This window comes from Syngnathus floridae, chromosome 3 (genome assembly GCF_059516105.1).
Source record: "Syngnathus floridae isolate MCC-2025c chromosome 3, RoL_Sflo_1.0, whole genome shotgun sequence".
NCBI classification, from domain to species: Eukaryota; Metazoa; Chordata; class Actinopteri; order Syngnathiformes; family Syngnathidae; genus Syngnathus; species Syngnathus floridae.
Window position 1 is genome coordinate 16,551,084 of NC_142415.1, and position 26,871 is coordinate 16,577,954.

Genomic DNA, 26,871 nt, shown 5'->3' on the forward strand with positions numbered 1-26,871 from the left:
TTGCTTTAGAAGATAGATATATTTTTTAGATTTGAATATTAATGTCAAAAATACTATGATATACAGTTTACACTAAATCATCTTGGCATGACAGACATCACAAATAGAAACTGAAATATTAATTTAAATATTAAATAAACGGGATGGTTAGGTAAACTGAAAGTAAACACTTAAAAACTAATTTTACTCTTTCGCTATTGCAACACTTCCAACAAAGTGGTTTTCGTAACAGTACAAAAAGAAATATGACGATTATTTTTCACTTTCTTTTCCAGTTTGGACATGGGAAAAAAACTAATCCACAGTGCATTTCTTGATGATTTCTGTAATGATCAGTTCACTTTAATTCAGTGCGATTGCATGGTCAATGGTGGTCCTTTTGTGGAGTTTGTTTTTGGTGGGGGTGGGATGGGGGGGATAATGGGAAAGCGGTTTGCCACTGCCCACTTCTTCTCCACTACCCGACACAGCTGCTGCTTCTCCAAGCTCGGGAATCATTAGCCTCTTTTACACAAACGCCGCAAAACTGTCATAACATAACTTTGCCTTTATAACCCAGCGGTGTGAAAGAGGCTAGTGAGTCCAAATTAGGCTTACTTTATCTTTAAAAAAAGCTGCGTAAAAACAAGCAAAGTTTTTTTCCTCTTTCAAAAGGCCATGTATTGCATTTGTCAAGTAACTGAGGTTCAACATGTATTTGCCATGTCACAATGAGGTCCAAATCAACAATCCTGTTTAGGAACTGGTGCACAAACTGTGCTGAATTATCGAGTCCAACTGGTCCAGGGGACAATCATTGGTCTCGACTCTCCCGCCAGACGCAGGAGGTTGGGGGGTGATACACAAACGTCAAGAATTCCTTTTAAATATTATAAGGCATTTTCTAGCAGGATCTCAAAACCTTGCACACTCCAGCTGTGAGTCTCAACAAAGTTCATGCACGTCGACAAAGAATTCCATTCTGGCAAGTGTCCCACAAGGGGCTGCACTCCATCATCTGCTGTCCTTCAATCTCTCTTCCAATACAAGTCACAGGCTGACACAATGAATGACTCATGGCTGGCATGGAGGTGCGGCTATGGCCTGCCAGGTGGAGAAGGGAGGGGGGAGGGCGGCGATGGGATCGGGGAGTTAGTGGAGCGTCAGCAGCGGGGCGAGAACGGCGGGTCGATGGGGGATTCGGTGAATGACTGTAGCTCGTAGGCAGCACCGCTGTCCACCTCCATGGACTTCCTGGAAAACAGCAGACGGATGTCCCTGTGGAGGTAGATCTTCCCAGACTTTGAGCTCTGGAACCTAGTTGGCAAAAAAGCGAAGATTAGCCACATACCGATAATCATTGTCAGGCAATGTCAAAGGCTCCTTACCTCAGATGAACGAGGTAGCGCAGAGTGCGTGCCTGGCCCAAACTGAGAGGCTTCCTGTTGATCTGATGGTTGGAGTCCCGCCTGACGGGGACGGAGAACGTCCTCTGGCGTAGAAAGGTCTGGTGTCCCGCTGGCATGGCTCGTAGGTCGTACATCACAACAAACATCTTCACCACCGTCTTGTTCGGGTTGAATAAGGTCTGAGGTAAGCACAGAACATTGTGTGAGACATACAGTAAATTACACAGCGTGCTGAAATATTATTTCAGGACTAAAAAGTCACACTATGTGGACAAAAGAATCAGAACGCCTAGTAGCCACTGTGCTGATACAAAGGGAATATGGAAGAAAGATGAGGTTGGTTCTCTGCCTTTTGAAGTTAGAAGTGTCCCACTCATATAAGAAGCCTTTCAAATGTTGGCGTGTGTCTGCGGAGATTTTGTGGACCTGAGAGAGAAGCTGCTGGCTCACAATCTCCGTTCTAGTTCATCCCAAAGGTGTTTGATGGGCGTTTCTACACCAAATTCATCAGACTTTCTGGAACTTACTTGTGCACTGGGAGCAGCAAATTGACTCAAAAACTGTTACCACAAAGCTGTAAAATTGTCCAAAGGAAGACGAATCCAGGGGAGCAAAAAGGACTCTAAATAATTAACTCATAAATTTGAAAAGCTGCTAATTTACAAAAGCGTATAGTTGCCAAATCAGAAAAACTATTTCAGACAATAAGGTCATATGTTATATTAAAAAAAAAAGACTTAATTGGCTCCCGCGAAACAAAACGAAGCAATTATTTCCAGTTCAGATCATTGGGGGGTCCTACATAAAAAAGTTGCACATAAAGTTTGCAAACAATGTCACATTATTTATGAGTTTTCGTGAAAAGTTCAACATTTTTTTCTGGTGTGGGAGTAAAGAGTAAATTATTAAATTTGTCCAACTGATGTGATGAAAGACAAAGCTTAGCTTGAGACACTGCCACTAGGGGTCTCTAACGACCTGACTTGCCGTAGTCTCCACATTGCTTTGTAATCACTTTGAAAACATTATGCTGATGTATTATGACCCCCCCCCACACACACACACACACACACCACCACCCAGTACAGTACTTAAACGACATTATTACCACTTGAATGGTTCCTGATGGAGGTACTCGGTAGCCCCTTTTCCCCAGCGACTCCAGGTTGATCACACCCTGTGCACAAAACACACAAGATTCCTTTAGAATAGGCATATTTTATGACTTCCTAAGGAAATGCTTTATTGTCAAGGTATAATATATCATGTTCAGAGCACAACAAAGTCATAAATATAAAATAGTGGTGCTGCAGTGTACTCCACACATATAAATCAACACTGATGATTACCATATAAGGTGAGGGGGCGTTGTCATCGGAGACGCTGTAGAATGACACGTCCACGGGTAAGGTCAGGTGACTGGGGCAGAAGGACCCGCTGGCACCTACTTCGGCCGTGAAACCTTCCACAGTCCCTAAAGGCTCCAGGCGGTAGTTTAACACACACTCCTGCAAGAGTCCATTTTGAGAACACCATTAATTGTCACACCAAACACATTTTACACCACGGATTGCGACGCCCAACAATGATTTTGTATCCATATGCTCGCCACTTGCCTGGCTCGCACAAACCCACGATCAACGAATCAAGTGTGAAATCTCCAAAAATATATTGTGGTGAAATTGTGACTATAAATGCACGATATCTCCTTGAATGAATTATTGGGAGTTATTGCAAGAGCATACACTGAATGCTGTTGGTACTGTACCTCAAAGTTTCCAAGTAGACTGAGACTGGCAGGTGGAGCACTTGCACTGAACAGCTGCTGAGCGTCATCTGCGTCCTCGTCTCTCTTAGGGAACACCCTGAGGGTTTCACACACACACGTACGCACGTACACTTGATTGACCTGTTCACTCCATGAAGGAATTTTAAGGTGATCTCGAAACACGCATTCCGAGTCAAAACTGCTGAGGTGAAAGAAACCCATCGATATACATGCTCTCCAGATAATGGAAAAATAACGAAAGCTACACAAATGTGTCTGTACGAAGAGAGTCATTAGTGTTGACTGATTTCAAGCTTGGGAGAATAAACTTTGCAAGTAGCTGCTGCATAGAAAGTGGCACGGAGCACACCGCCCACACACGCAGCGAGTAGGCAGTTGCTGCTGCTGCTGAGCTCGCAGAGTTTTGTTCTGGCTGCCATTTTGATGTGCACAAAAGTGAAGAGGTTTGAAAATCTGAGGGCTACCTTTTCCCAGCGGCCCAGGGTAAACCCTTACAGCCAACCAGAGAGGTGTCCACGTCAAAGTAGCCAGATTGGTTTCTCCTCTGAGGAACCTGCCGGAGACACACAGGACACGCTACATAAGTACGCTGCCATAAGGATGATTTAATGCAAATATAACTGCGTTTCCTCTGTGTGTACATTTTAGTGATGAGGTCTGAATGAGAAGGGGCATCGTTGTAATGTGACTCACGGCTACCTCCGTTTGAGTGAATCATGCTGCCTTACTGTTCGAGTGCGTGCTCATCGGCTAACTACACAGTTGCCTCGCAAGATACTTCAAAGGCTCCTTCATGATGATTGCATTGTGAGTAACCAACATCACAGATGGCTACTGAGCGCGGTGGTAAGACACATGCGCATGTACTGCAACTGCCGATGCTTCATCCGAGGCTAAAAAGTCTCTGTGTGTTGAGTCATTAAAACTTTTGCCAGTGGGGTGTGAGTATGTGTGTGATTTCGTACAGGGCTGGAGAGCAAGGGTAGGCCCGTGCATGGGTGGAAGGCTTTGGTCGCCGTGGTATCTAACGAGTGGCGATTCTGCTTCCTCCAGCCGTTGCAGGGCCCCAGGGGAGAAGGTCCGTGAGTTCGCTGGAGAGTGAAAGAAGCAGAGGTTAAAGCACCTGGCAGAGTAAACCTGCATCGTCTTTGAAAACATGCCCTCGAGGCACCATGCATCATTTTTTATGTCCACATTTGTCCTGTCTGGTCACGGTCATAAACACTCATAAAGAATGGTACCGGTACTCTCAAGCCATATTTTTTTGTATGTTCCCAATTTTCACGTGTCACATGCATTACGAATGGGATCACTACTATGATTGACAGTCTTGCAACTGAGTTCACAGGATGACAATTCAAGAGTCTCTTACCAGGACAGTAGGAGGGGGAGTCAGGTCTGGAGACTGTCTAGGAGTTTGGTTCTCATCCTGGGCCGATGCGTTCGCCCATGTGGGCGACTGAGGCTTGCTGTTGTTTTTGATTGCGTTACAGCTGAAGGTGGTTCCTTTGCAGGTCTGACTGGGGGGCGGGGCACTTCTAAGCCCGTTCTCGAGCGAGGGAGGGAAAACATGACTGCTGGCTGTGTGGACAGTGAGCTTTTCCTGGGTGGGAGTTTGTAAACGCGGACCAGCGTGCAGCTGGCCTCTGAGTGAAGGTTCTTCAAGTGTAAAACGGGCGCCATTTCGGGCCCGAGGAGAATGGCAATCGGTTCCCGGTTCGAGCCAGGGTTTGTTTGTGCAAAGAGGCGTGTGTGGGGCGGCGGCGTGCTGGCCCCTGCAAGGTTCGTGGTTGTGGCCATTGGTGTAGCAATCAGGCGAGGTGTCTGGGACGTGTGCGGGCTGCGTGTACGTGCGTATGGTGTGTGTGACCGTTGTTGTGTGCGTATGGCGCAGAGGGCTGCCACACCTGCTGTGGGTAGGCGACAGCGAGGGGACGGACAGTCTTTCCTGGATGAGTCGAGTAATGTCGTGCACTGCCTGAGCGATGAGGGAGCCTTCTGGCTCTTTCTCGCCGCGTTTCTCTCTCTCCCGGTCTCGCTCCTTCTCAGCGCTCTCATCTCTCGTCTCGGTCAGCCTCAGCTTCCTGCAGGCCGCAGGTTTCGGGGAGGACGTCTCCCGCTTCTGGAAAGATGTGCTGGTGGAGGGTGTGTGGAAAGGGGAAGGCCAAGCATGTCCCACACACTCGTAGGGTGGTACCTCTGGCTCTTTGGTCTTACTGGCGGCTATGTCATCATGGCTACTGCCCCACGTGGCTTTGGGGGGGTTGTCTGGGGCAAAAAGGGCCGGGGGAAGCGGCGGTGCCGTGGGGTCGCAGAAGTTGAGCCGCTGTGCGATGCGGGCTATAACTTCCTGTCTCTCCTGTAACAGAGAGCCGATGAGGGGATTGGTTTCGTTCGCCGCGGGCCGCGGTGAGGGACAGCGGGCGGGCTCGGCCAAAGAGAAACTCTTCAAGGCTCGGAGCGGCTCGGGGAGAGGCGCTTTTGACCTGTCGCCGCTGTTGGTGCTGCACCCGTAATCTTCCAACGGCGACGGCTCCGATGAACCGTTGAGGGATGAGTAAAACCACTTCCCTGGGAGCGGGGAAGGAGAATGGGAGCGCGAGGGTGTGGGCGAGCGGGAGGATCGGCGGAACAGCGGGGAGTCCTGACTTTGGGCGACGTTGACCTGGGGAAGCTCTCCGTTCTGATACGCGTGGTTTTCACCAGGCTCCTGGTTCTTTTTGACGTAAGGTGGTGCTGTTGTCGTGTGCGGAAGGCTGTTAATGGGAATATTGTTAATGGGAAGATTGGGGATGGGCATTCCGTTGGGAAGGAGGCCCGACATGGAGCTGGAGCTCTTGTTGTATATGTTGGAGCTGTGGTGGAGGTTCTCTTTGCTGGGCTCCTGGCTTTTTCGGAGGGTGGGCAGGCCACCATGGCTGTTGAGATTCGGGTTGAGGCTGTGGGTCTTGCTGTAGAGCGGGGGAAGGCCGGTGTGGATGCTGCAGGCCAAGGTGGGATAGGTGGGCTGGCGGGGCAGCGACTGGACGCGGACTTGCAGCGCAACACTCTGAGACACGTTAGGGACAGGGAAAATGTGTTCGGATGGCGGCTGGGAGAACTGCCACACCATGTCCTCATCGGCAGCACTGATTCTGTTTCAAAAGAAATCAAGTGTTAATCTCAAATTAGAAAATACATTTATGTCAAGACATTCCATGCCCGCCGGTGTCAACATATTGCATCGTGTGGAATCTAACCTGTACAAGATGTTTCTGGGCACGATTCCATGGGAGGCACTGAGCCAGGCGCTGAGCTGCGAGAAGAAAACATACGAGCGCACAGCCAACAGCAAAGTCTTCTCCTCAATGAAACGGTCCCCGCTTCTATTTAAAGAGGAAAAGGGGGGGGACAAATTAAAATGGTGGAAATGTGTCATTGTGTTGGGTTAATGAAAAACTCTTCAGGGATGCGTGTTCACGACTTCTTCCAACCAAACTAAGCACAAAAGTGGGTCAACTTTCCAGGCTAATTAACCCGGTGGGTACCAAAGTATTTATTGAGAAAGAATGCGGTTGTCTTTAATCATTTAAATTCCTGTCATCACTTTTAACAGTAAATGTTTTGTATATGTGTAAGCAAAATGAAATGAATGCACCCAACCACTATATGACTAAATGCAAGTTTGCTCTTACTGCCTTGGAACTGGCTGCAAAGTCCATCTCTCCAATAGCAGTGCATCTTGTTTGATGACCGGGTCACTGATGGGGTCGCTCGGTGGACACTCGTCGCCATAGCAACAGTCGGGCAGGAGCATGACCTCGATCATGATGGGGATACTGTTCCTCCAAAGCAGGATCACCTCCGAGCGGGTCCGCCGCGCCTGCTGACACTTTTGACATGGACAAAGGTGGAGAGTGGGTAATCATTAGTAAGTGTCAACACGAGGTCACATGACAGTGTGTATGGGGGGGGGCAAAGCAGATGGGGCTCGAGAAAGAGAGACTCGGAGGCCCGCTTGGTGGTCTTAATTAATTGCGATTGTTCTCAAACCTCCATAAAGATGCAGCGAGGGACATTTATGAGGTTGAAAATAAAAAAGACAATTCATAGCAGGAATGCAGTTGTTCTACCTGTGGCAGTTTATCGTTGCATTCGTGCTTGAGAAGAGGCGGCATGGCCGACTGGGCGGGCGGACAGTGCAGCCCCTCGGTCCTGCCTTTCACCGAATATTCCGGCGTCCGCCCCTCTGTGATGAGCAGAGTCAGGAACACCAGGAACTCCTCCGCGTCATACTCGAAGAACTCCTCTGTCGCATCTAGATAGGGCACAGGAAGTGGCTGGGTCAGTGTTGTCACTATTCATGATGATTGAATCGGATCCTTCCAGATGCAAAGGTAGCTTTTGACCAGTCGTTGGTCCAGCTCTCACCTAAAGTCACTTTATCATCATAAATATTAGATTTTACTTGAACCCTCAGTTGCCGTTTATAGAGTGCGAACGTAACGCCATAGTCTGACTAGCCTATGCCAATGCAGCAGTACAGTCTCCATTATATTAAATACAGTATTGGTGTGCAGCACTCAAACCAGACCTAACATGGATTGCGCATTTGGAAGATATTGACAAAAATATTCCATTGCTAATGTGTTTGGATTTGGTTGGCAAGTCTCATTTTTGTGACTCTTTTATGTTTAACTGAAGCACTTCTTGTTCCTACAGTGTGCGTGGCACAACATTTCCACTTTGGTGGCTTCAAAAGGGAATATATTTAGACCTTCCATGTCAGCTGAGTGTCAGGGCTGATGTCACCACTGTCTGCTGCCTCCCTTACAGACACACACACAAAACCGCAAAATAAGCATCCTTTCACCAAATAAGGTCCAGCTGGGTTGTGCTGTCAGTTCTGAACCATTAGGAAACAACTACGAGTCTAACAATGACTTTGTTATCAAATGAATGGCTGTTTGTCTTTGTGCCCTGTGATTGGCTGGTGACCGGTTCAGGGTGTACCCTGCCTACTGCCCGAAAATTGCTGGGATAGGCTCCAGCATGCCAGTGACCTTTGTGAGAATGAGCAGTTCAGAAAATCTATGGATAGATATTGTCATACCGTTAATTGACAGCAAGCAGCTCTTTTTTGTTAGCATGTCAACCAGTCAAACCAAGATGAGTCTGATGTATTTTTAGAAGTTGAGGAGCTCGGGGAGGAAGCTCATGAGTCCCACATGAGGCCAGCTGACAAGCCGCAGCTTCCTCCTTCACGTGGAGATTGTCTATAAAATGGAGTCGAATATCTACCACACGCAAGGTCCGCCTATGAGGCTTATGAAGAAATCTGGTGCCCAGGGACGGAGGCGGTCGGCAGCATCTGCATTTTGAATGAGCTGCTCCATCCTTCCAGCTGTCCCATTTACACGCCAGTCAATGCACCACTGTCTTCATCGCTGTTATCAATGTAACATTTGCGGCTTTGTAAAGAGGCAAAGAACCAACATCCGGTGTCTCTCATTACGATATGGAAAGGCGTAGAAGACATACTTTCAGATCTGGCTGGACCGCAGCCTCAATTTGAACAAGAGCACTCAGGAAGTGCAGATCGCTGCCAAGGTTTGAACATTTGTCACCTGTCAAACAATGCAGGCATTTGTTTTGTACATTTTGCTCCCGATCTGCATGATCTGATGAAATTCAACAGAAACGCTAAATGCGATAGTTACGTTTCTGATGAATGAGCTAAGATTTAAAAAACTATGTATTTTATTTTTTAAATGTGCCACGTTAATCTTGTTTTTTCTTTAAAATTCTAATGACTATTCAGACGGTGCCATATTATGCTATGTTGTTTCAATTTATGGTCTCTTTCTATAGCATGGAAGCCACCATAAATAAATATATATCATGATGTAGTTATTAGAAAAGAATTGACTCTTGATTTCATTTAAGTAACTATAGATAAAATTAATGCTAAATTCATTTTCAAAAAAATTGAATGAGTCATCGATTAATCGATTCATCATTGCCCCACTACTCATGATATGACGGCCCTCTTGCTATCGTAAAATCTGTAGACGAGGCAAATTAACACCAGTGACGCTTTGGCCAATAAAGAAAAATTTCGTATATATTTTTCATTTCTTGAGTATGGAATTATTTACTCATACGATACACCCACAGGATCATTTTGCAAGCTGAGAGAGACTCTCACAATGTCCTAAGCGTTCTACATTCCTGCGGGGGGAACTCCTCCTCCACGCTTCTGAGCGGCTGCTGCTGCACGTGGAACAAGGCGCAGTCCAACACAAAACATGCGAAGGAGGGGATGGCGGTGGGTCGCCCTGTCGGGGGGGGGTTGTTCTGTTCAGCAGCTGGTAGAGCGCTTAAATCGTTCGCTTGAATTGAATCGAAACGCTTTTAATGAGAGCCCAATGATGAGGGTATAAAACAAAGACGGAAGCTGTGGTAATGTACGACATAGGTCATAGCTGGAGGTGACAGTCCATCAACTCCTCTACATTTACGCTGACTGCAGCCACACACGCGCGCGCACACACACACAAGTGGGCCGTTACCATCCATCCTACTATGGGTATTCGGGCTAAAGGTACCGCTCCGTGACGCAAGCGACAAATGACGCATCGGAATATCAATGATGGCGGCTGCTATGATCAATGGCGATAAAAAGGACAATAACCACGTAAACACGTACAGGGCACCAGTTGGTGTCAGATTGCAGCTTTTCAGGAGGACACATTCTTGGGTGCATGCACATTACTACCCCGAAGGCGTGCGTGTTACAAAAACACCCATGAATACTAACAAATACGGGCACAGTGACACACAAACACACTCTTTGAGGCACGCATTCATACTCACATGGAGCTGGGCAAATTGTTAGTGATGGAAGGTTTGGGGGAAAAGAGGCCCAGCGTGCGCATACATGAGCGCTGTCATTCTTTAGGGGCGTCATGCTTGAATAGAGCATTCTGTTGAAGCCTACACGCGTACACGCACACACAGACACAAACAAAGACACACACATCTTGAAGGGAGGCTGGATGGGAGGTGATCGGGATGCAGGGCAGCACAAAGAGACAGATTGGCGGGAAAGCTCCCGTTAGACATAAAGAGAGAGCTGTGCTCAACGCTCACGAAGACATTTAGTGCTGCTGGTAAAAACATCAATAAAGCGACACAAACCGAGAGAGTCTCGTTGTCGACAGAGATATTTATAGTTGAAAAAAAGCACATCTCTTTGTTATGCGGTTTGTGTAATTCGGCACTGGCAGATTGATGAAATAATCCACATTATTTATGAATGATTAAGCCTTAGCAGGGTTCAATGTTCAGCAGTAGGCCTCTTGTACCCAATGGCTCATGACCCCAAACTGTGTTATTATCTCTATAATGTCTAACCGGCCTATACTTGAGGTGTGGAACTACTTTGAGTATCATTAAGTCAGTTTTCTCTGTTTTTTTTGTCTTTTTTTTAGTCTTTGTCCATGTGAGTGTGGTCTAATCTAGATCACACTCCTCAAAGTAGATTTCCACTAGACAGCATAGTTTGATTCGATTATCAAAATTTTGAAGGGTACCATGGTGCTTTCATACTAGCACATTTCAATGAGTTTGAATTGATCCCGTTAATTTGGACCCTTGGTCAATTGGACACGGCAACTGAACTTTATGGCCACGTCTTTGGTTTATCATGTTTGTATTTAGCAGTTGTATTGATGTCCGTCAGCAGCATGTCTGTAGAGACAAAACAGACTAAAGAGTAACGTCTCAACTCAATAACCAGTCACAATGCCCTATTTCTCCACATTTCTTATGTCATAGGGGGAAGTATCAGTTTGCTTGCTTTATGGCTTCAACGTGATTGCAGGCCTTCATATACAATATCCTCGCTAGGTTATGTGTAAAAAATCAAGCCGGTTTAATCCGGGACTTTCTTCTAAGACTCTGATGTGAATGCGGCTAATGCGTCATGCTAGCTTCACATCAAGCTAACGCTGGGTCTTTATTGTTCCCAATTGTACCATTGCGAACTGACGGTAAGAGGCTTGGATAAACGCATCCTGCTACAGATGCGGATTATACAACGGCACAGAGCAACACTTGAGCCTTGCCATTCCCACGTGCCCGCGACCTCTCCGCTGTTTGTTTCCACGAGGCAAATACGAATTGCGTAACAGGTCAGATTTAGATTAGGCCTTCTTATTATTAGAGGCTGTGACCGCCTGCCACCAAGTGTGAGCTGGAGTCCTGCCTGTAAATGGGCCTCTTTGGCCACGACGCAAACACGCACCTCTCCGCTGTCTTCGTGTCACCGGCTTGGCTGGCCAGCAGCTGATCAGTGCAGTTACTATGTGGGTTGGAAAATGTCCTCCAGGATGGTGAGCGGGGGTCAGCTTTGGTAGCAAACACGTTATTTAGAGCCAACACGGCAGCGGTGCACACTGTAGGGCAATTTGTCATCGCTGAAAAAGGCAAACGTGATGCTCATTTGTTGCAAAACCAGGCAAATAATCCAAATTCAGCGTTTTGAACACAACGGCGTTTCTATTTTAACAAAAACAGATGGGACGATAGAAGACACGCAAGCACATGCACACTTTGATACAAACTGGCTCATTAATCCAAGCTGGGTGGACAAACAATTGTCCCGTTCTTTATTGGGTAAGCTGCTGCACACAATACTGCTCACTCTACACTCCCAGCTAATTTGAATATTGCTTAGAGAAGAATCCCATTCCGCTCGGTTGAGATCTCTTTTTTGTTTATGAGCACGTTTCATTCAAATGACACTGAGAGCAGCAGCAGCTCCAAGTCTCGCCAGCACACGATCAAAGTCGAAAGCACTGTCGGGGCTTAACTGCACTGCATCTGCTCGATTCAAAGGGCTGCACAGTACTGATAATAACGTGCGGTCGGGGAGTGATGAGGCGCAGATCGCAAAGAGAGAGAAGAAGAAGAAAGCTCTGAGCTGATGCTGGGGGAGAAATCATTGCCTAGTTGGACATTTCGGAAAGAAAGGAAAATGCCAATTTGCATGAACGAAAACAATCAACGGCTGTGATCACTGACAGGATGTTGACCGAAAGACAATCAATCTGGTCGCTGACACTTGGTTCATTCAAATAAAGTGGTGGCGAATAACAAAGCTTATTCGGCCAGTGTTGATACAAAAGGAACCGCAAAATGGTACAAACCGGGACTTCATCAAACTTTGACATCATGCTCCACCCACATTAGATGGGATAGGCAAAATTCTTCACAATTTAGTGCCATCCATCGGTCTACCAAATTTCATGTCAACTAAAAATTGCAAGTCAAGAAATCCGAAACGAAGAGGGGAAAACTGGCTGGGGGACTTGATGCCTCCTTTCTGTGTCGATCATACAAAACAGCAAACTAGAAAACCGTCGTTTCCTGCTGGCTTTTACAGGCAGGGTCAGATGATTCTTACAATATTGGCTTTTCGCAGGCAATCAATCTTATCTTTTTGCAATTCTAATTCCTCCAGGTGCTGCATCGGGACATTTATCTAGCTTTGCATACAAAGAAGGAGCTCAGACGTTGATTGTCCGGGTAGTCGTGCACCATCACCAAAGCAACACTACAAACAACACAATCTGAATCTGAATTCGAAGCATCGTTATTGGTCAAAACCCAAACAAAGCTTGACCATCATTCGTCTAGTGTGACATAATCATAGATGCATCCATACACACACATATCTCTAAAAGAACATAGAGAAGCAGAGTGGGAGATTACCCTGACTGTGCTTCCATGCCAAATCTTCTTACTGCAGACCCTGGTGAGATAAATATAGACAACTTTGTAGCTCTCACGATTTCCCCCCCTTCTAACTCTTGATTTCAAAGCACGCTGCTCTGATAACTGTCTGGGATGCGTGCAGGCTCCGCCCTTCCTCTCCAAATTAAATTCATTTATGCGTAACAACAATAAACCATTTATTACTAGCGGCTAGCTGGCTAAAACTTGCAATCTGAATGCCAAAGCCACATTCAAGGGGATACAAAATACTTACGAATTTGCATAAAATAGGGATACCCACTTTAAAAAGAGTTCAGCCAAACAAAAAAATAGAGTCTGCAAAGTGTGCTATAATTCTTGATCTTCGGAACATTTTGATGAAAGCACGTCACACATATATAAGTCACAGGGAACCCACTTAAAATGTGCTTCTTATGAAGTAAAAGAAGTTTTAAATACTGCTGAATATATTTTACTTTAAACAATTATCAGAGTTTCCCCTGTGGCGATGCTCGACAGCGCTTTTCCTTTTCTCGTCTTGACATAAAAGAGGAGCTTGCGAATACTAACTGACTTGAACACAAGCGGGGAGCAGTCATCAGCGGTCACACCAGATTAATAACCTGAGGGCAAAAATGGATGTTACCACGGCAACAGGGACGTTGCGTTAAACACTCCCATCACGGTGATTAAAGGAGTGGAAATGAAAAGCGCATGTTTGAATCAGTGTAACTGACAGCGGCGGATTGAGCGTTTAAGGGCAGCCGAGGCCCGGGTTGTGTTGGGGCTAAAGGCTGCGCTCCAGAAACAATTGTACTGAAGTGATTACAGCACGTCGATTTGTTTGGGCTGCTCGTCAAAAAATGTCCTCATCGGTCGGAGTGCATCTTCTCCTTTGTGCGGTTTGACTGCAGGAGCTGCCCTCCACCCTGTTCAACGTGACACTAACAAGACGTCATCTTCGAGCTCACCTTTCCTGTTTTCGTCCGCTTTGTGCCAAAGCAATTAAAACAATGGAAGTGGAAGTGCGGCCTCCATGCAAAGTGACATGCCCAGCCCGAGACTTGTCGTTACAGTCGACCCGGGTGAATTGTCAAACGTCTGGTTGTTAGTACAACCGCCAACAGGTTGTCAAGCTATACAAGACATTTTTAAATGCTAGGGGGGCGCTTAGAAAAGAAAACAAACAAAAAAAAGTCAAATAAACAGCTCCAAGAAACAAACATGACATTTCTCACCGCAAATTCCATTATATTACAAGAAGTCGCTTCCATAATGGTTCCTATATGAGATCCCTAAGGAATAAAGTGGATTCAAATGTCATCCAGCAAAATCTCAACAAATTCACTTTGTCAACTACTAGTTGGCAGCAGAAGGCTAAAAGTCTGTCAAGTTTGGCAGCGGCTGCTGTTTCGTTTGCACAAATGCCACTTCAAAACCATTAACTCGGGATACAAGTGCATTTACCTCGCTCCCACGCTGCAATACAAAGGGGCAGATTTTGAGCACTCATAGCAACAAGCTCTGATTGGTTTAGGAGCCCCGAGTACAGTTCCAGCTGAGGAGAACCCTTCCTCTGTTTTGTCAACTCAGCTGCCATTGTTCTCTGTGCACACACACACTCACATTGTCCTCTCTCACACTCGCCTGCAATTGTTAGGCACAATCAGCAGTTGTTTGTCAGCTGAGCAATAAAACACACGCTACTGAGGTCACATGACAAATGAACCATAAGTCACTCGCAGGGGAGAAAAACACAAGTTTTCACGAAACAGACAAAACTCAGCTGCTGTGGAAAAAGTCGGCTGTCGTCTCCTGTTCAAACCAGACAGTGCTAATTTGGTTTAGATCAAGGGCGACCAAAAAAGCTGCACTCATAATTAAACAGTTAAAACCTGTAATTTAACTCAGAGGATCTTTTCTGAGTACATTCAAATATATCCACTTAAACGTGTCCAGAATCAACAGTTGAGAATGACATGAAGACAAAAGTCCAAACAAAGGCTGCCTTTTTAAGGTTAAGCAAGTGTGTTAGGTTTCCACATTTCACCCAACAGGATCAACTTGTCGTGGAGTTCCGCAAAATACTCTCCCAGAGTGACCTCAAAACAAAAGCCTGAATGTTTCCAGTTAATATTTTTGTAATCCCGGTGGGAATAGAAGGAATTTAGCCTATTTAGGCAGTGGCCAAACACACAGAAGGTACGAGTACCTCCCGAGTCTACACGGATGTCATTGCTTTTTGGTTGTCAACCGGCATGGCAACTGCTTAAGAGACTTGAAGGCACCAATTATTCAAAAGAACTGCTGCTCAGTAACTAGGATGACACACTTAAACTGTCAGTAACATTTTCCAACTCTCTGCACGTCACAGTTCTGTATTAACGGCACCGACGCTGAATTGGGAAATTACGTCAACAAAATAATTTTCCACCGTGAGTCGTTGTGTCAAAACCGAGATGTGATGTTGACGGTGTAAAGGTATTTGCAATTTTGTGCAAAGATTTAACACTCAAATTGAAAGCAATTGTCGCTGACTGACAAGAAGTAATCTTGTGTAAATTTAAGAAGGTAAAACGTTACTTACAAATGGCCTGTATGCACAATGATTATGACATTCACTTTTTCCACATCCTCTCATTAACTGTAACCGTCATTGTGGTGTGAATCTGACATTATGACCTTGAAATCCTTGCAAGACACATTACTCAGAGTCTCAAAGCACTTAATGGGGTGAGAGTCCCAAGTTATGTTATGCAATGTGAATAAGAAGCAAGCGGAGAAAGATAAAGAGCACAGAAGGATTACTTGTCCCCATCATGCAGAATTATCTCAAACAAATATTCCATGAAAATCACGTCCAAGTATTATTAGGATGAAAACATGAAAGAGTTTTTCTTTTTTACCGTGCAAAGTACTGATCGAGTCCAACCACATGGGAGGTTTCTTTGCGTCCCTGGTGGAAGCAGCAGCAGCAGGTTTGATGGTGTGTTCAAAACACTGGGGCAGTGGGACACACGGGCTTGTAACCAGAGCCAACCTCAAGCGTGAACGCATGGGCCTATGACCTCGCCGCCGCTTCTCATGCCAACTTCTGGAAAGGGGAGAGCGAAGCAATCCGAGCAATGTCGCTCAGGAGGCTGTAAGGAAAGTGTGTCACTGGTGGAATCGACACATGAGCTAGCGGTTGCCTGCTACCTTAGACACGAGCTTAAACTGAGACACAAGCTCCGCCACGCAACAAAATAAACTCGCAAGTTAAGGTACCACTGAGCTAGCCTTCTCCTGTCAACTACAACATTTATTGCACAATTTCTAGCACCTATTACTAAAGTGCTATCAAAGGATAAAAGGAAAAAACTGACCAATAAAAATCAGCTGAGTACAGGGGAAAAAAAAGAACATTAACCTCGTAGAACAGGATAGACTTACTGTCAGCTAAACTGGTGCGAAGATGAAGATCTACAGCGTCGGTGTCTCCCAAAAAATGCCCCGGCCGATCGGTTTGCCTGACTTGACGAGATTCGTGTGAATGAACAAGTGTTGAGGGGATGGTGGTTTCAAATGTACTGTTGTTAATAAACAATGTGCTCAAGGCTTCTAAAACGAGTCCCTGAGGTGCCCTCTGTTAACCGTGTAACCATGATTCTGCTATGAGAAAAGCTACATGGTCACACTGGGAGACAACAAAAACAGATAATGAACTGCCAGTTTTAGATTTTGCCTTATTAATTATAATTAGGACAAGGATAAGTAAGTACCCTTCCTGCGCTGCTGCATTTTTGGTCACCAAAGAGATGTTTGCCCTTTCATGAAAACAAGACCCTCCCCTGCCAAAAAAAACCTCCAATCGCCTTTCCGACCCTATCCCTTTAAAGTTCAAACTACCATGTGCAAAAACAAAAAAAAAGCTGTAGGACAAAAAGAAAGGGACATTCCAAGAAACTAATAAGGGTAGTGTTGCACAAGTCTGGCCTTGTTTATAAATTTAGTATGATATTCTCCTAAAATGAAAGTTAAGACATAAATGGTTACATGTTCTTTCTCAGTAGCGGGTGAAAAAAATTTCAATACAAATGTTTTCCGTTTTCTAATCAGGTCTGTGCTGGAAAATACAATTAAAAATCTGCTTTTAATTCGGAAAACAATGATCAACATTGTTGCCTTTTTTCTGAAATGACCCAAACCGGTAACTGAATCATAATTAATTTGTCAATTTGAAATAATGTAAACTTTTTCTACTCAACAGAAATGTCTATTTTCCAGCTAGCAAACTTGACAAACACATAACCATTCCAAAGACAAATCTAAAAACACAAAAACCTAAGAATCATTAGGCAACAGCCGCTCCACACCTTGAAAATAAACCGCCAAGTCCAGATGGCTCATCCTGCTGTATAGCGATGACATCACAAGACAAGCGTTGGCAAGCTGGCAGCAGAAAGATGACCCATGCTGGTACTTTCAGCCTTAACAGTCCACCGCTAACATTGAGCACTTAGCTTGTGCACATCATCACGAAGCATGCGCGGCATAAGATGTCCCATTATTCCGCAAGAGATTAGCGCACTGGGAAGTCTGGGAGGTCCAATCCCTTGCGGTGGCGACGACGCACGGCTCGGCTACTTAACAAGGAACTTGTCACAACAGCGTCAGGGATAAACACTAGCCCAGGATTGACCTTCATTAGGCTCTTGCAGTGCCTGTAAAAGCATTTTTCCGCCTTCGAGATGAGCGAGACCATAAAATTACACATCGATGGCAGCGTTTCAGTTAAAATGGTCTTGTGTGAATTTCACAGTGCAAAATGTTTTAGTTAGGTGAAGCTACATTCAGGAATAAATCTTTGCAGGAAAAGAGGCCTTCAACACCTGTTGTAGTTGCCTCCTGTTGCGGGATAAATCATCACCGGAGGAGCCGGCCCAAACAATACGGGACGAGACAGGTGCTGTGTACGTCACTCTGTGTTATCTGGGGCTCTTTGTCAGCGAGAGTGCAGAGTGGCTGATCCGCTTGCATGCGTCTGGGACATCTCAGGGCAGCTGTAATCTGGCCGAGGGGAGGACAGAAGGTAGGCAGAGGAGTGGAGTCGGGTGCGGGTGGGGGGTGGGCTGTCTAACGGTCCAAAGCAGAAGGCATCGCCATACAAACACAACAAACAGAGATGAGTGCCATCTGACCGGCTGGACCACATTCACACAGAACGGATCTAGATCTTTTTACTTTTCAAGATGTGTCCCCTAAAGATGTTCCAAGAAATGTGTCTGCACACAAAAAGCTAAAACTGCCATCACAAGATGTCATCAAAACACTCTCCGAATATTAAAGCAATTAAAAACACGCTGGTTCTGTCTTGCTGTTTGGCTTCACACCCAAGTAAGGCTTCTTGAGTTCCAAAACATAAGAATAAGAAGCTTGTGTGATGTAAACATACTCACAAGAATGGCAGAGTTGAAAAGAGAAAGTTCTGTGACTTGCTTTAAGTATTTTTGACACAGATTGATGTTGTTCTGCTGATCTGCCTTACAATGATGGACACAGCCTAGTATACTTGTGTCGCACCAAGTAAAAAAAAAAAAAATGCAGTGACAGTTCCAACTGTGTCAGACGGGGCTTGTACACAGTATCAAACCTACTGCTACTTTGGCTGCAGAGGTTTTGAGATCTAGCAGGCCAAAGCCTCTTCTCCAGTAAGTGATTCAAGCAGTCTGGGGTTTTCTTTATGCGCCATGTAAACAGCGGTCGGTCGAGCTGCAATGGTTCTTAGGAGCAAACTGTTGAAGGCACACTCCCACACTGACCTGACTCATCGCTCAACCCGCAGCAAAACAGGAGGGTCAGATGACTCCAGTTAGCACGGCATAAGAGCTCATGTTGTGCCCTGAGTAACTTAAGCGAGGCCCATGACATGCAGAGACCTGCTGCAAACTCTTGGAACAAATTGAGATTGTTTGTTCACATTTTTGATTTGTTTGACTTTGCTCCCATTTTCATGGACATGAGATCTGGATCTATTCATGCTGAAATATAAAATCTTCATCGTTTACAGTTTGTGGGTCAGCACTTGTTGGCAGATGGGAGACTCGATGATTCCCTTCACCTTGACCAGTTCGGTTCCTCTTTTAGAAAAACAGTCTCAAAGCATTCAGGATGTAATTCTTGGTAATATGCAGTGTTGTTTTTGTTCTATGAATACTTTGGGGAATTGAGACCGAATGGTTCTATCCTGTTTTCATACAACTCATTTCCCCACATGCTTTTAAGGAGATAGACATGCATGTATTTGAAAATGAACTTTGACCATGGTTAAATGTATTTTGTTTATGTAAAGCAACTTACACACATGCTCTTCTTTTCTAGCTTGCTGACTTTGTAACAATCTCAAATACTTTTCCCAAAAGTGCGCCTGCTAATGCGTGACACTGCTTGCTTTTTTGTGGACCAAGCTTTTGTTCCAAGGTAGGTCAACCGCAGGAAATATCCTGCAAGATCAGCTGAACTATATCTCCATGTAATAGCAATAACATTAATATCTGACAGAAGAGGACCGAGTAGTATTTTACACAAGTCTGCAGATGTGCAGAAGCAGCCAGTTCCTTAGGACCCGGTCCATACATTTAGGTCGTTGTCATTTTTTTACAATTGCATCCCCCCAAAACCGAAAGAAAATCACAACACACCTTTAAATGTTCACTGAAGAGTCTTGCGGTACAAATTGGTGATTTTAGTAGCCGTTTAAAAAAAACAATGAGTTGAAATTCAAATGAATCCAGACAGGTTAGCAGCTATTTTCTAAATATAGCAACAATCTTCCTATTTAACAACAAATAGCGAGGCACACTTGTAGACAAGTCCAGACACGTCCTCCTCCAGCCTAACACTGCCTGGGGTGGCTAAAATCAGTGCCCCAGAGTGAGAGGTCCTACTCTGCACTCCTCCTTCATGCTAATCAAACAACGCAGTGCCTTTTTGTGAGCAACGGCGGCCGGGCAAGGGGTACAGACAAGAGAAGGGCGTCTGAGCCTCACGACCGAGTTCACCCGCATGGGAAGAGTACGGCATGTTCTAAATTAACAACAGCACCCCTCTAACTGCTAGCCATGGCGTAGACTTACCACCGTGGGCTGGCATCTACTGGCACAAGCTGTCCTAATTGGAACACGGCAGCCAGCGACGTGCCAAGATGACACAGTGATCGTCCACGACGGACGGGCGAAGCGCAGCCCTGAGGGAGCCTGTTTGTACTTCTACAGTTTTGACTGAAAACATGGACATGTATATACATGACAACAGCTCTTTAGAGCCTTAAACTACCAACATTTGAAAGGCAAAACATTGCCGCTTGTTTGCATTAAAACGGCAGTTTGGATCCATTCGAAGGCAAACATTTGAAACTGAAAACATGACCATTAGTTTACATGACAACGGCATTTTGGAGCCTTTAAAAGGGCAACATTTGCAAACAGGCCTTAAGGCATATTGATTTACATGACAATGATTATATTATGTTTCATGCCCAGATGATGAGAATGAAGTGGAATTAAACCCGGATTTAAGTCTGGACACTCACCAAGCAAAAAAAAAAACAACTACACTATAGCATCTGTGACTTTGAGCCCTTGAAACTTTAAAAGAAGGCCTGACGATTCCCCAAGCAATCAATGTAATAACCGATAGGATCATCGATTGCCCAAAAATGTGTTTACGACAGCCTTAATTACACGTTTCTTTTATGACTGTTCAGCGAAGCAATAGAAGGTGCGCTGCGGGCTGCGGCGATCCTTGACCACTTGTCTGGGACAGGACAATATGTTCTAATGAACGTTCAAGGGGCGTTGAATCAATCACAAGTGGAGTGAGTAATGCGCAAATACATAAACAGGGGAATGCAAATAACCACTCAGCAGGCAAATGGAACAACACACACGGGCTAACTCTTGGGGTCAACACTCGGATGTCTACACTGATGATGAAGTAAACATCAGATGGCTTGAAGGAGTGAAAGAAGCTATCTAGGTGAAGGTAGAAACACCTTCTCTAAACACGACACCACGCATCTCCCTTCACAGACAGAGCAGCACTTTGACCCATTCCATCGGAACTCAATTTGGCCCACGACAAACAGTTCTCCTTGACCGCAGGGGTGAACCCACTCCTTTTTTGCAACTGAAGGGAATATTAATGAGTGAGTTTCCACTTAATGACTTGTTGGCCGACAATGACCTCTCTGCAAGGCATCTCAACGATGGCCGTTCTGCAACCCAAAAGACCGATACTGTTGGTATCTCCTCCTTGGAGCATCCACACGGGTGGGGTTTCTGCACGTGGTGACTCCCTCATTAATATTCTATTCAATTGTAAAACAGGTCGTGGAGCTGGCTCAGCAAGTCAGAAGTGTGTGTTTTTTTTTCCCTCCTCAATTATTTGTTGGAGGCAAAATTGAGCCTTGCATTGAATTGAACTATGTGTAAAAATTTTCTGATTAAATTGCTTAAGTTATTGGATTCGTTGTTTCGGCTAGGGATGTTCTACATCGTTTTTTTTCTGACGGATACCAGTATGATTCATTCTGAGTACACACCGTGAATGAGTTTTGCACATAACATTTCATTTAACTCAATGACAAAAATTACAAACAAAGACCTTTCTTTCTGATGCGGATGATGATGATGCACTGACGTGTCAAACTGCTGCAAAAAGAGAACTTACTCGATGTCAGACTTCTTTTTGGCCTTGAGTATCCGCACCTGGTATCGGGAGATTTTAAAAGTACCTAAAATCTTTTAAAAAGGCTGCTATTATTACTGGCTCATCCCTAGTTTCGGTAAACATCAGTAAACTAGTGCAGTTTCACCTTACTAGTAAATTGCATCTCACTATCGCTCAATCATTCGTGGTCATCACGGTGGCAAATAACAGCCGCTATCGCCATTTTACTGTTCATCACAGTTGACCCAGCATGCAAAGCTGCATTATATAGGAGGCTATAATTAACCTAGAACCCTTTCCATTTATTTTCTCCGTCACATCATCTCCTTCTCTACAAAAGAAGCCCTCAAACGGGAATACAAGTCAAGAGTGACAGCAGAGCTGCATGTCACCAACACAAACCGTGTGCCTTTTATAACCTCATCAAAACACACAGGGCCACCAAGTGATTGACTGCAGCTAATCTCATCACGGCACTGTCACTGGAGTACAATCAATCACTAAATGCAGAGTTTTCATGATCAAGAATGCAGACACCGTCACCAAATGAGCGCCTGGGTGGAATTCGCATAATCACAAACAGGGTGTCCCCTCACTTGTCCCGGTTTCACCCTAATCACTGCTGCAGACATGGAAACAGGTTGCCCAGCATAAGGGCTTGCACACAGACACACACAAAAGGCAAAGAAAAAACAAACAAGCTGACATGGATCAGCAGAAATGGGTGTCCATGAAAACAGCGAAGCAACACAGTGACATCATCATCACGTCTCTTGGAAACTATTCTAAACACATATAAGGTAACACGGTGACATCATGTTCTTTCGAGAGGTGTTCAACCTACCTCTCTCGGGCTTCATGTTGTCCAGTGTCATCAGGCTTGCTGGGTCGTCTCCCCCCCTCTCGCTTCTTTCGACAGCAAACAGTAGACACGAAGCCGCGTTAAGCTCGGCGTGAACGACCCCCTTCGCGGTGCAGCCTGGCTGGGGATGGCTTGGCCCTATCCCGCTACAAAGCGTCGCTTTGGTAGCATGCTACTGTACCCTGCCATTTTGTTCGAAAGACACCTGCGCGCCCCGCGACTAACAGCCGTGCCTCGCTCGGGGTAATAATGGAGACTGTGGTCGCCAAGTAGCTTTGTTGAAGCGGCAGCCTCTCTCGTTAAACAAACAGGCGAGCTGGCTAGAGTGACAGCCCCCTTTTAAATTCCACCAACCCGGGCATCATTTAATCGTAACACAGCTAGCTAACTTCAACTACGACTCGTACGTGATCAGCGTGTCTTCTTCGTTGGTCGCCATCGACTTAGCTGCTGTTGACTCCTCATCTCAAAACTTTTCTTCTCCACAAAAACAACAACAAAAATGGCACGACTACGCTCGGGCTAAAGCTAACGTTTCATTCGCGACGAAAAGCTGGCGAGCCAGTCGACTGAACGCGAAACGGACGATTTGATCAAAGCAAATACGGATGAAAGGAACACAGTCAGCCTTCCTCGTCGTGATGCTTATTACAGTCTGACCTCTCTTCTTCTTCCTCCTCCTCCTCCTCCTTCTCCTCAACACACACACTCCTCCATGGGTTCTTCCCTCCCCACTCTTGTCAAAACTAGTGATGGGTCATCGCGAACGAGCTGGCACAAAGGAACGATCATTTGTGCAATGGTTTTTATTTTTAAATAATAGTGTTTGTTTATCAAATAACGAGAAGGTCAAATAAATAAACATATAAATGACCTGTCAGGCCCATCTTTAGAGCAACGGTAACGTAGAACAGCGCACGTGTTAAATATAAGGTTCAATATTGAAAACTCTGGAATCTGTGATATTTATTTTAGTTACAACAAATATTAGACGAGATTCCTGCAAACAGAAAAAAAAACCTGTTTTAATTAGAGAAGATTATCAAACGACATGTTGGGGTACCAAACTACATGTTGGGGGAGCCAAAAGAGTCGAACTGCAGCGAGTCAAATAATTCAGCTCACTACAAGCGAGCCCGAATGCCCATTTAGAGTCAAAACACATGCAGCTCTCGTCACGTGTCCCAACAACAGCCTCGCTGGTCGTCACTTCCCTCTTTTTCCTCCACGTGAGCTTGCAACCATGGCAACTGTCAAGCATTTAAAACTGAAAACTTTCATGAACAACCAACATGCATGGCGTACATCGTACGTCGTTGGTGTCATGTTGATGATCACAACAAAGCGAAATGGGGGCGGGTCGGCGTTCCAATCTGCCAGCTGATTGGTTGGGCGGGGATTTGGGAGCGCGTTCACGTGCGCACGTGCGATGAACATTTTGTTCTGGCGTATGGTTGGATAGTATGAGCACAAAGATCGTCTATGGTTATTAAGACAACGTGCTGCTTGATTTTGCTTGACACTTTGCTGGCACCAAGTGGGGCCTCTCATGTAATTGGGCGATGATCAAAATACACAAGTAGTAATGTCATGCACGCATAGTTTTGTAACATACCATGCTATTGACTATTCTTTCTGCATTTGAATAATAATAATAATAAAAAAAATGTTCTAATATACAGTTTAATGAATGTGTGTGATATAATGAGTCACTCCTATGCCCAGAAAAGTGAGTCACACTAACTATTATCCCCCCAAAATTGATACGCCCCGCTCAGTGCCAGCAAATTATCAAGGGCGTTGCAAATTTACACCACTGATGTTTTTTTTAATCTCAATTTTGGTGATAAACCTAACAAGGAATTTCCCCATCGCAGGGTTCATACAACAACTTAGCTTCATTTGCACACAAATGATCCCCCCCTAAAGACTCTCTTGTGATCAAGTATTCACATTTGATACAAAAATAGTAAAAGCATAACGTTACAATGAAATAATCTGCTTATTTCCAAGAGGTAGTACTGCATTGTATTTCAAAAGTAGAGTGGGAACTCTTTGTTGTCATGCTCTCTTTGTTTCACTTTGTGTTGTTCTTTGTTTTAGATCCTGACACACTCAGCTGTCATCAGAAGTAGTACCTTTTTAAATGTTTGAACTTTCTATAAACTGGCCCCTGATAAGAAAAAGGGTCCTCATCACTGTTTAATTTAGTACCACAGACAAAGGAGAGAGAGAAATAGGGTCAAAGTTTACAGGACAATTCCAAACAACAGGCAGTTGATAATGGGCCTTTATCCAACAAAGGACCAAAGTTTACAATGTTCACAATGTTTTCTGCCAAAATGAGGGTCTAATTTGAGACCATAAGATGTTTAATTAACTCAAAATTGGTTAAATGACACCCATTTAATAGTCTTTTGTTAATTTTATTTTTTACATTTTTACGTCTCTTGCTTAAAAATCGCTTATGTACACTAATTAAGATTAAATGAATCATCTGATGTTGATCAAATAAATCATAGCCGCAAGGAATACACTTAAGAGTTGATCCTTTGATGCAAAAACTAAACAAGTCATTTTGAACTGGTTGAAACTAGTGAATTGTATCCTTAAGTTAATAATCCTGCATGAATAATATCAACATGAAGACTGCAGATCTTGATGGCAGTCTACGGACTGAACAAACATGGTTAGAACAAAGAGATGGCAATGTCTTTGCAAACGTAAGATAGTAGCGCCGCTCAGTGGATAAATGCAAATACTGCAACTCACTCCTCTCCACCAGAACATACACAGGCAGCCAACTGGGCCAGCCAAGTCAGAAAAATTCATCATGCATATTAATGTTTGTTGTCTTGTTTGATTGAGTTTCACACTTCATTGCGATGAAATTCAGCGATGGGCCGTATATGACCAACATACATTTTGTTACAAAAACTTAGTTGTATAGGATACATTTTTTAGGGTCATGTGGAAATTTTACCTAAAAGTGTCCTACACCCATAACCTTTATTATTATTATTATTATTATTATTATTATTATTATTATTATTATTTTAGTAGAGTCGATTGCCCACCCCTGATGTACAACAAAGATTTATGACTTTAAATTTATGACCAAAGAAGAGTTGTTTATTTAAAACAACAACAACAACAACAACAACGTCGACGACAACAACAAAAAACAACATCTTTGTGAATTACCGGGTGGAAAGTCCTCCATCATGAGTGAGAAACGTCCCGCAGCGTTGAGAGATCCCTATGATTGTCGTAGGCGCCATGTTTGTTGTGAGACTTGTGGCCTCAAGTTGCCATCACAGGAACTCCTTAATTGGACAAAATGAGTGGCATGGTCCAGGAAAATAGGTCCACTTGCTATCAACTGCTCTTTTACATAACAATGCAACCTGCATTCTATTTTGTGACGGTAGTGTCATTAAAAAAACGTTGAAGATGCTTCATCGTTTTAAGTGATTCGGTTCCACATTATTAAATTCAACAACTAAATTAAAACATATGTCTGACTTTTTCTTTTCAACCATTTCACGTTATTAGATTGTATTAAAGTCATTTTCAACTATTTTTGTGGAAGGAAAAATATTACAAATTGGTTGGAAATATGATAGGCTATGCTTTTTTTAAATTATTTTATTTAGTGGCATTTGGGTGATGACATGGGTTGTATATGTCCTGAAACTTTCCATGGGAATCAGTCAACTGAAAGATTATACAAGACGACCAAATCATTATTAAAAATCATTCATCACCACAAATACTTAAAAAAAAAAAAAAAGATTTACACCATTTTGAAAAGGCAAAAAGTTAAAAAATATTTCAAAGAATGATATTTTAATTATATTAAACTGACATCAGATCATTCAAACCTATATTAGGTACATAATTCATTATTTCAAAGCTATACAAATTCATGACTTTGAATAAAAATGTAAGTTGAAGTCAATTAAATACTAAAGTAATCATCAAAGTAATTTATCCATCCATCCATTTTCTAATTAATAAATAACAATTTAAACATTAAAGGAATGAATCAATAAAAAAAACCACTTGTACTACAAAAGTACCAAATTTGTATAAACTAAAGATTACACTTCAAATTATAACAAATATCAAAGTTTCCAGTTTATTCCCATGGAAAGTTTACTTGTAACTCTAGTGATGATCTTTTGAAGTCTTTGGCATGACAATTCAGAGAGGACATCGTTCCTACAACAGTATGCAGTAAACACTTACAAAAATAATATAAATAATACAGAAAAATACATCAAATCCACACACTTGCAAACTTATTTCTCGGATAAGCTTTTTTTTTTGCACTTTTATTAGACTTTGCTCATATTCATGAC

The 26,871-nt window shown here is 44.0% G+C and overlaps 1 protein-coding gene across 3 annotated transcripts; it reads right to left on the reverse strand.

Moving 5' to 3' along the window:
- Positions 1-25,783, reverse strand: atosa (atos homolog A). 3 transcript variants are annotated; one of them, XM_088371509.1, is made up of 12 exons: positions 25,712-25,783; positions 7,290-7,474; positions 6,852-7,048; positions 6,417-6,542; positions 4,550-6,311; positions 4,143-4,268; positions 3,642-3,730; positions 3,157-3,253; positions 2,738-2,896; positions 2,497-2,565; positions 1,368-1,567; positions 1-1,296 (listed from the first exon to the last, which is right to left on the reverse strand). In XM_088371509.1, the coding sequence occupies exons 1-12, from the start codon at positions 25,731-25,733 to the stop codon at positions 1,143-1,145; spliced, it is 3,186 nt and encodes a 1,061-aa protein (XP_088227635.1). In that variant the 5' UTR covers positions 25,734-25,783; the 3' UTR covers positions 1-1,142. The 3 variants fall into 3 exon arrangements, with proteins under 3 accessions (XP_088227635.1, XP_088227634.1, XP_088227633.1); XM_088371508.1 differs by lacking the exon at positions 25,712-25,783 and adding an exon at positions 22,490-23,232; XM_088371507.1 differs by lacking the exon at positions 25,712-25,783 and adding an exon at positions 15,843-16,021.
- Positions 25,784-26,871: the final 1,088 nt, after the last annotated feature.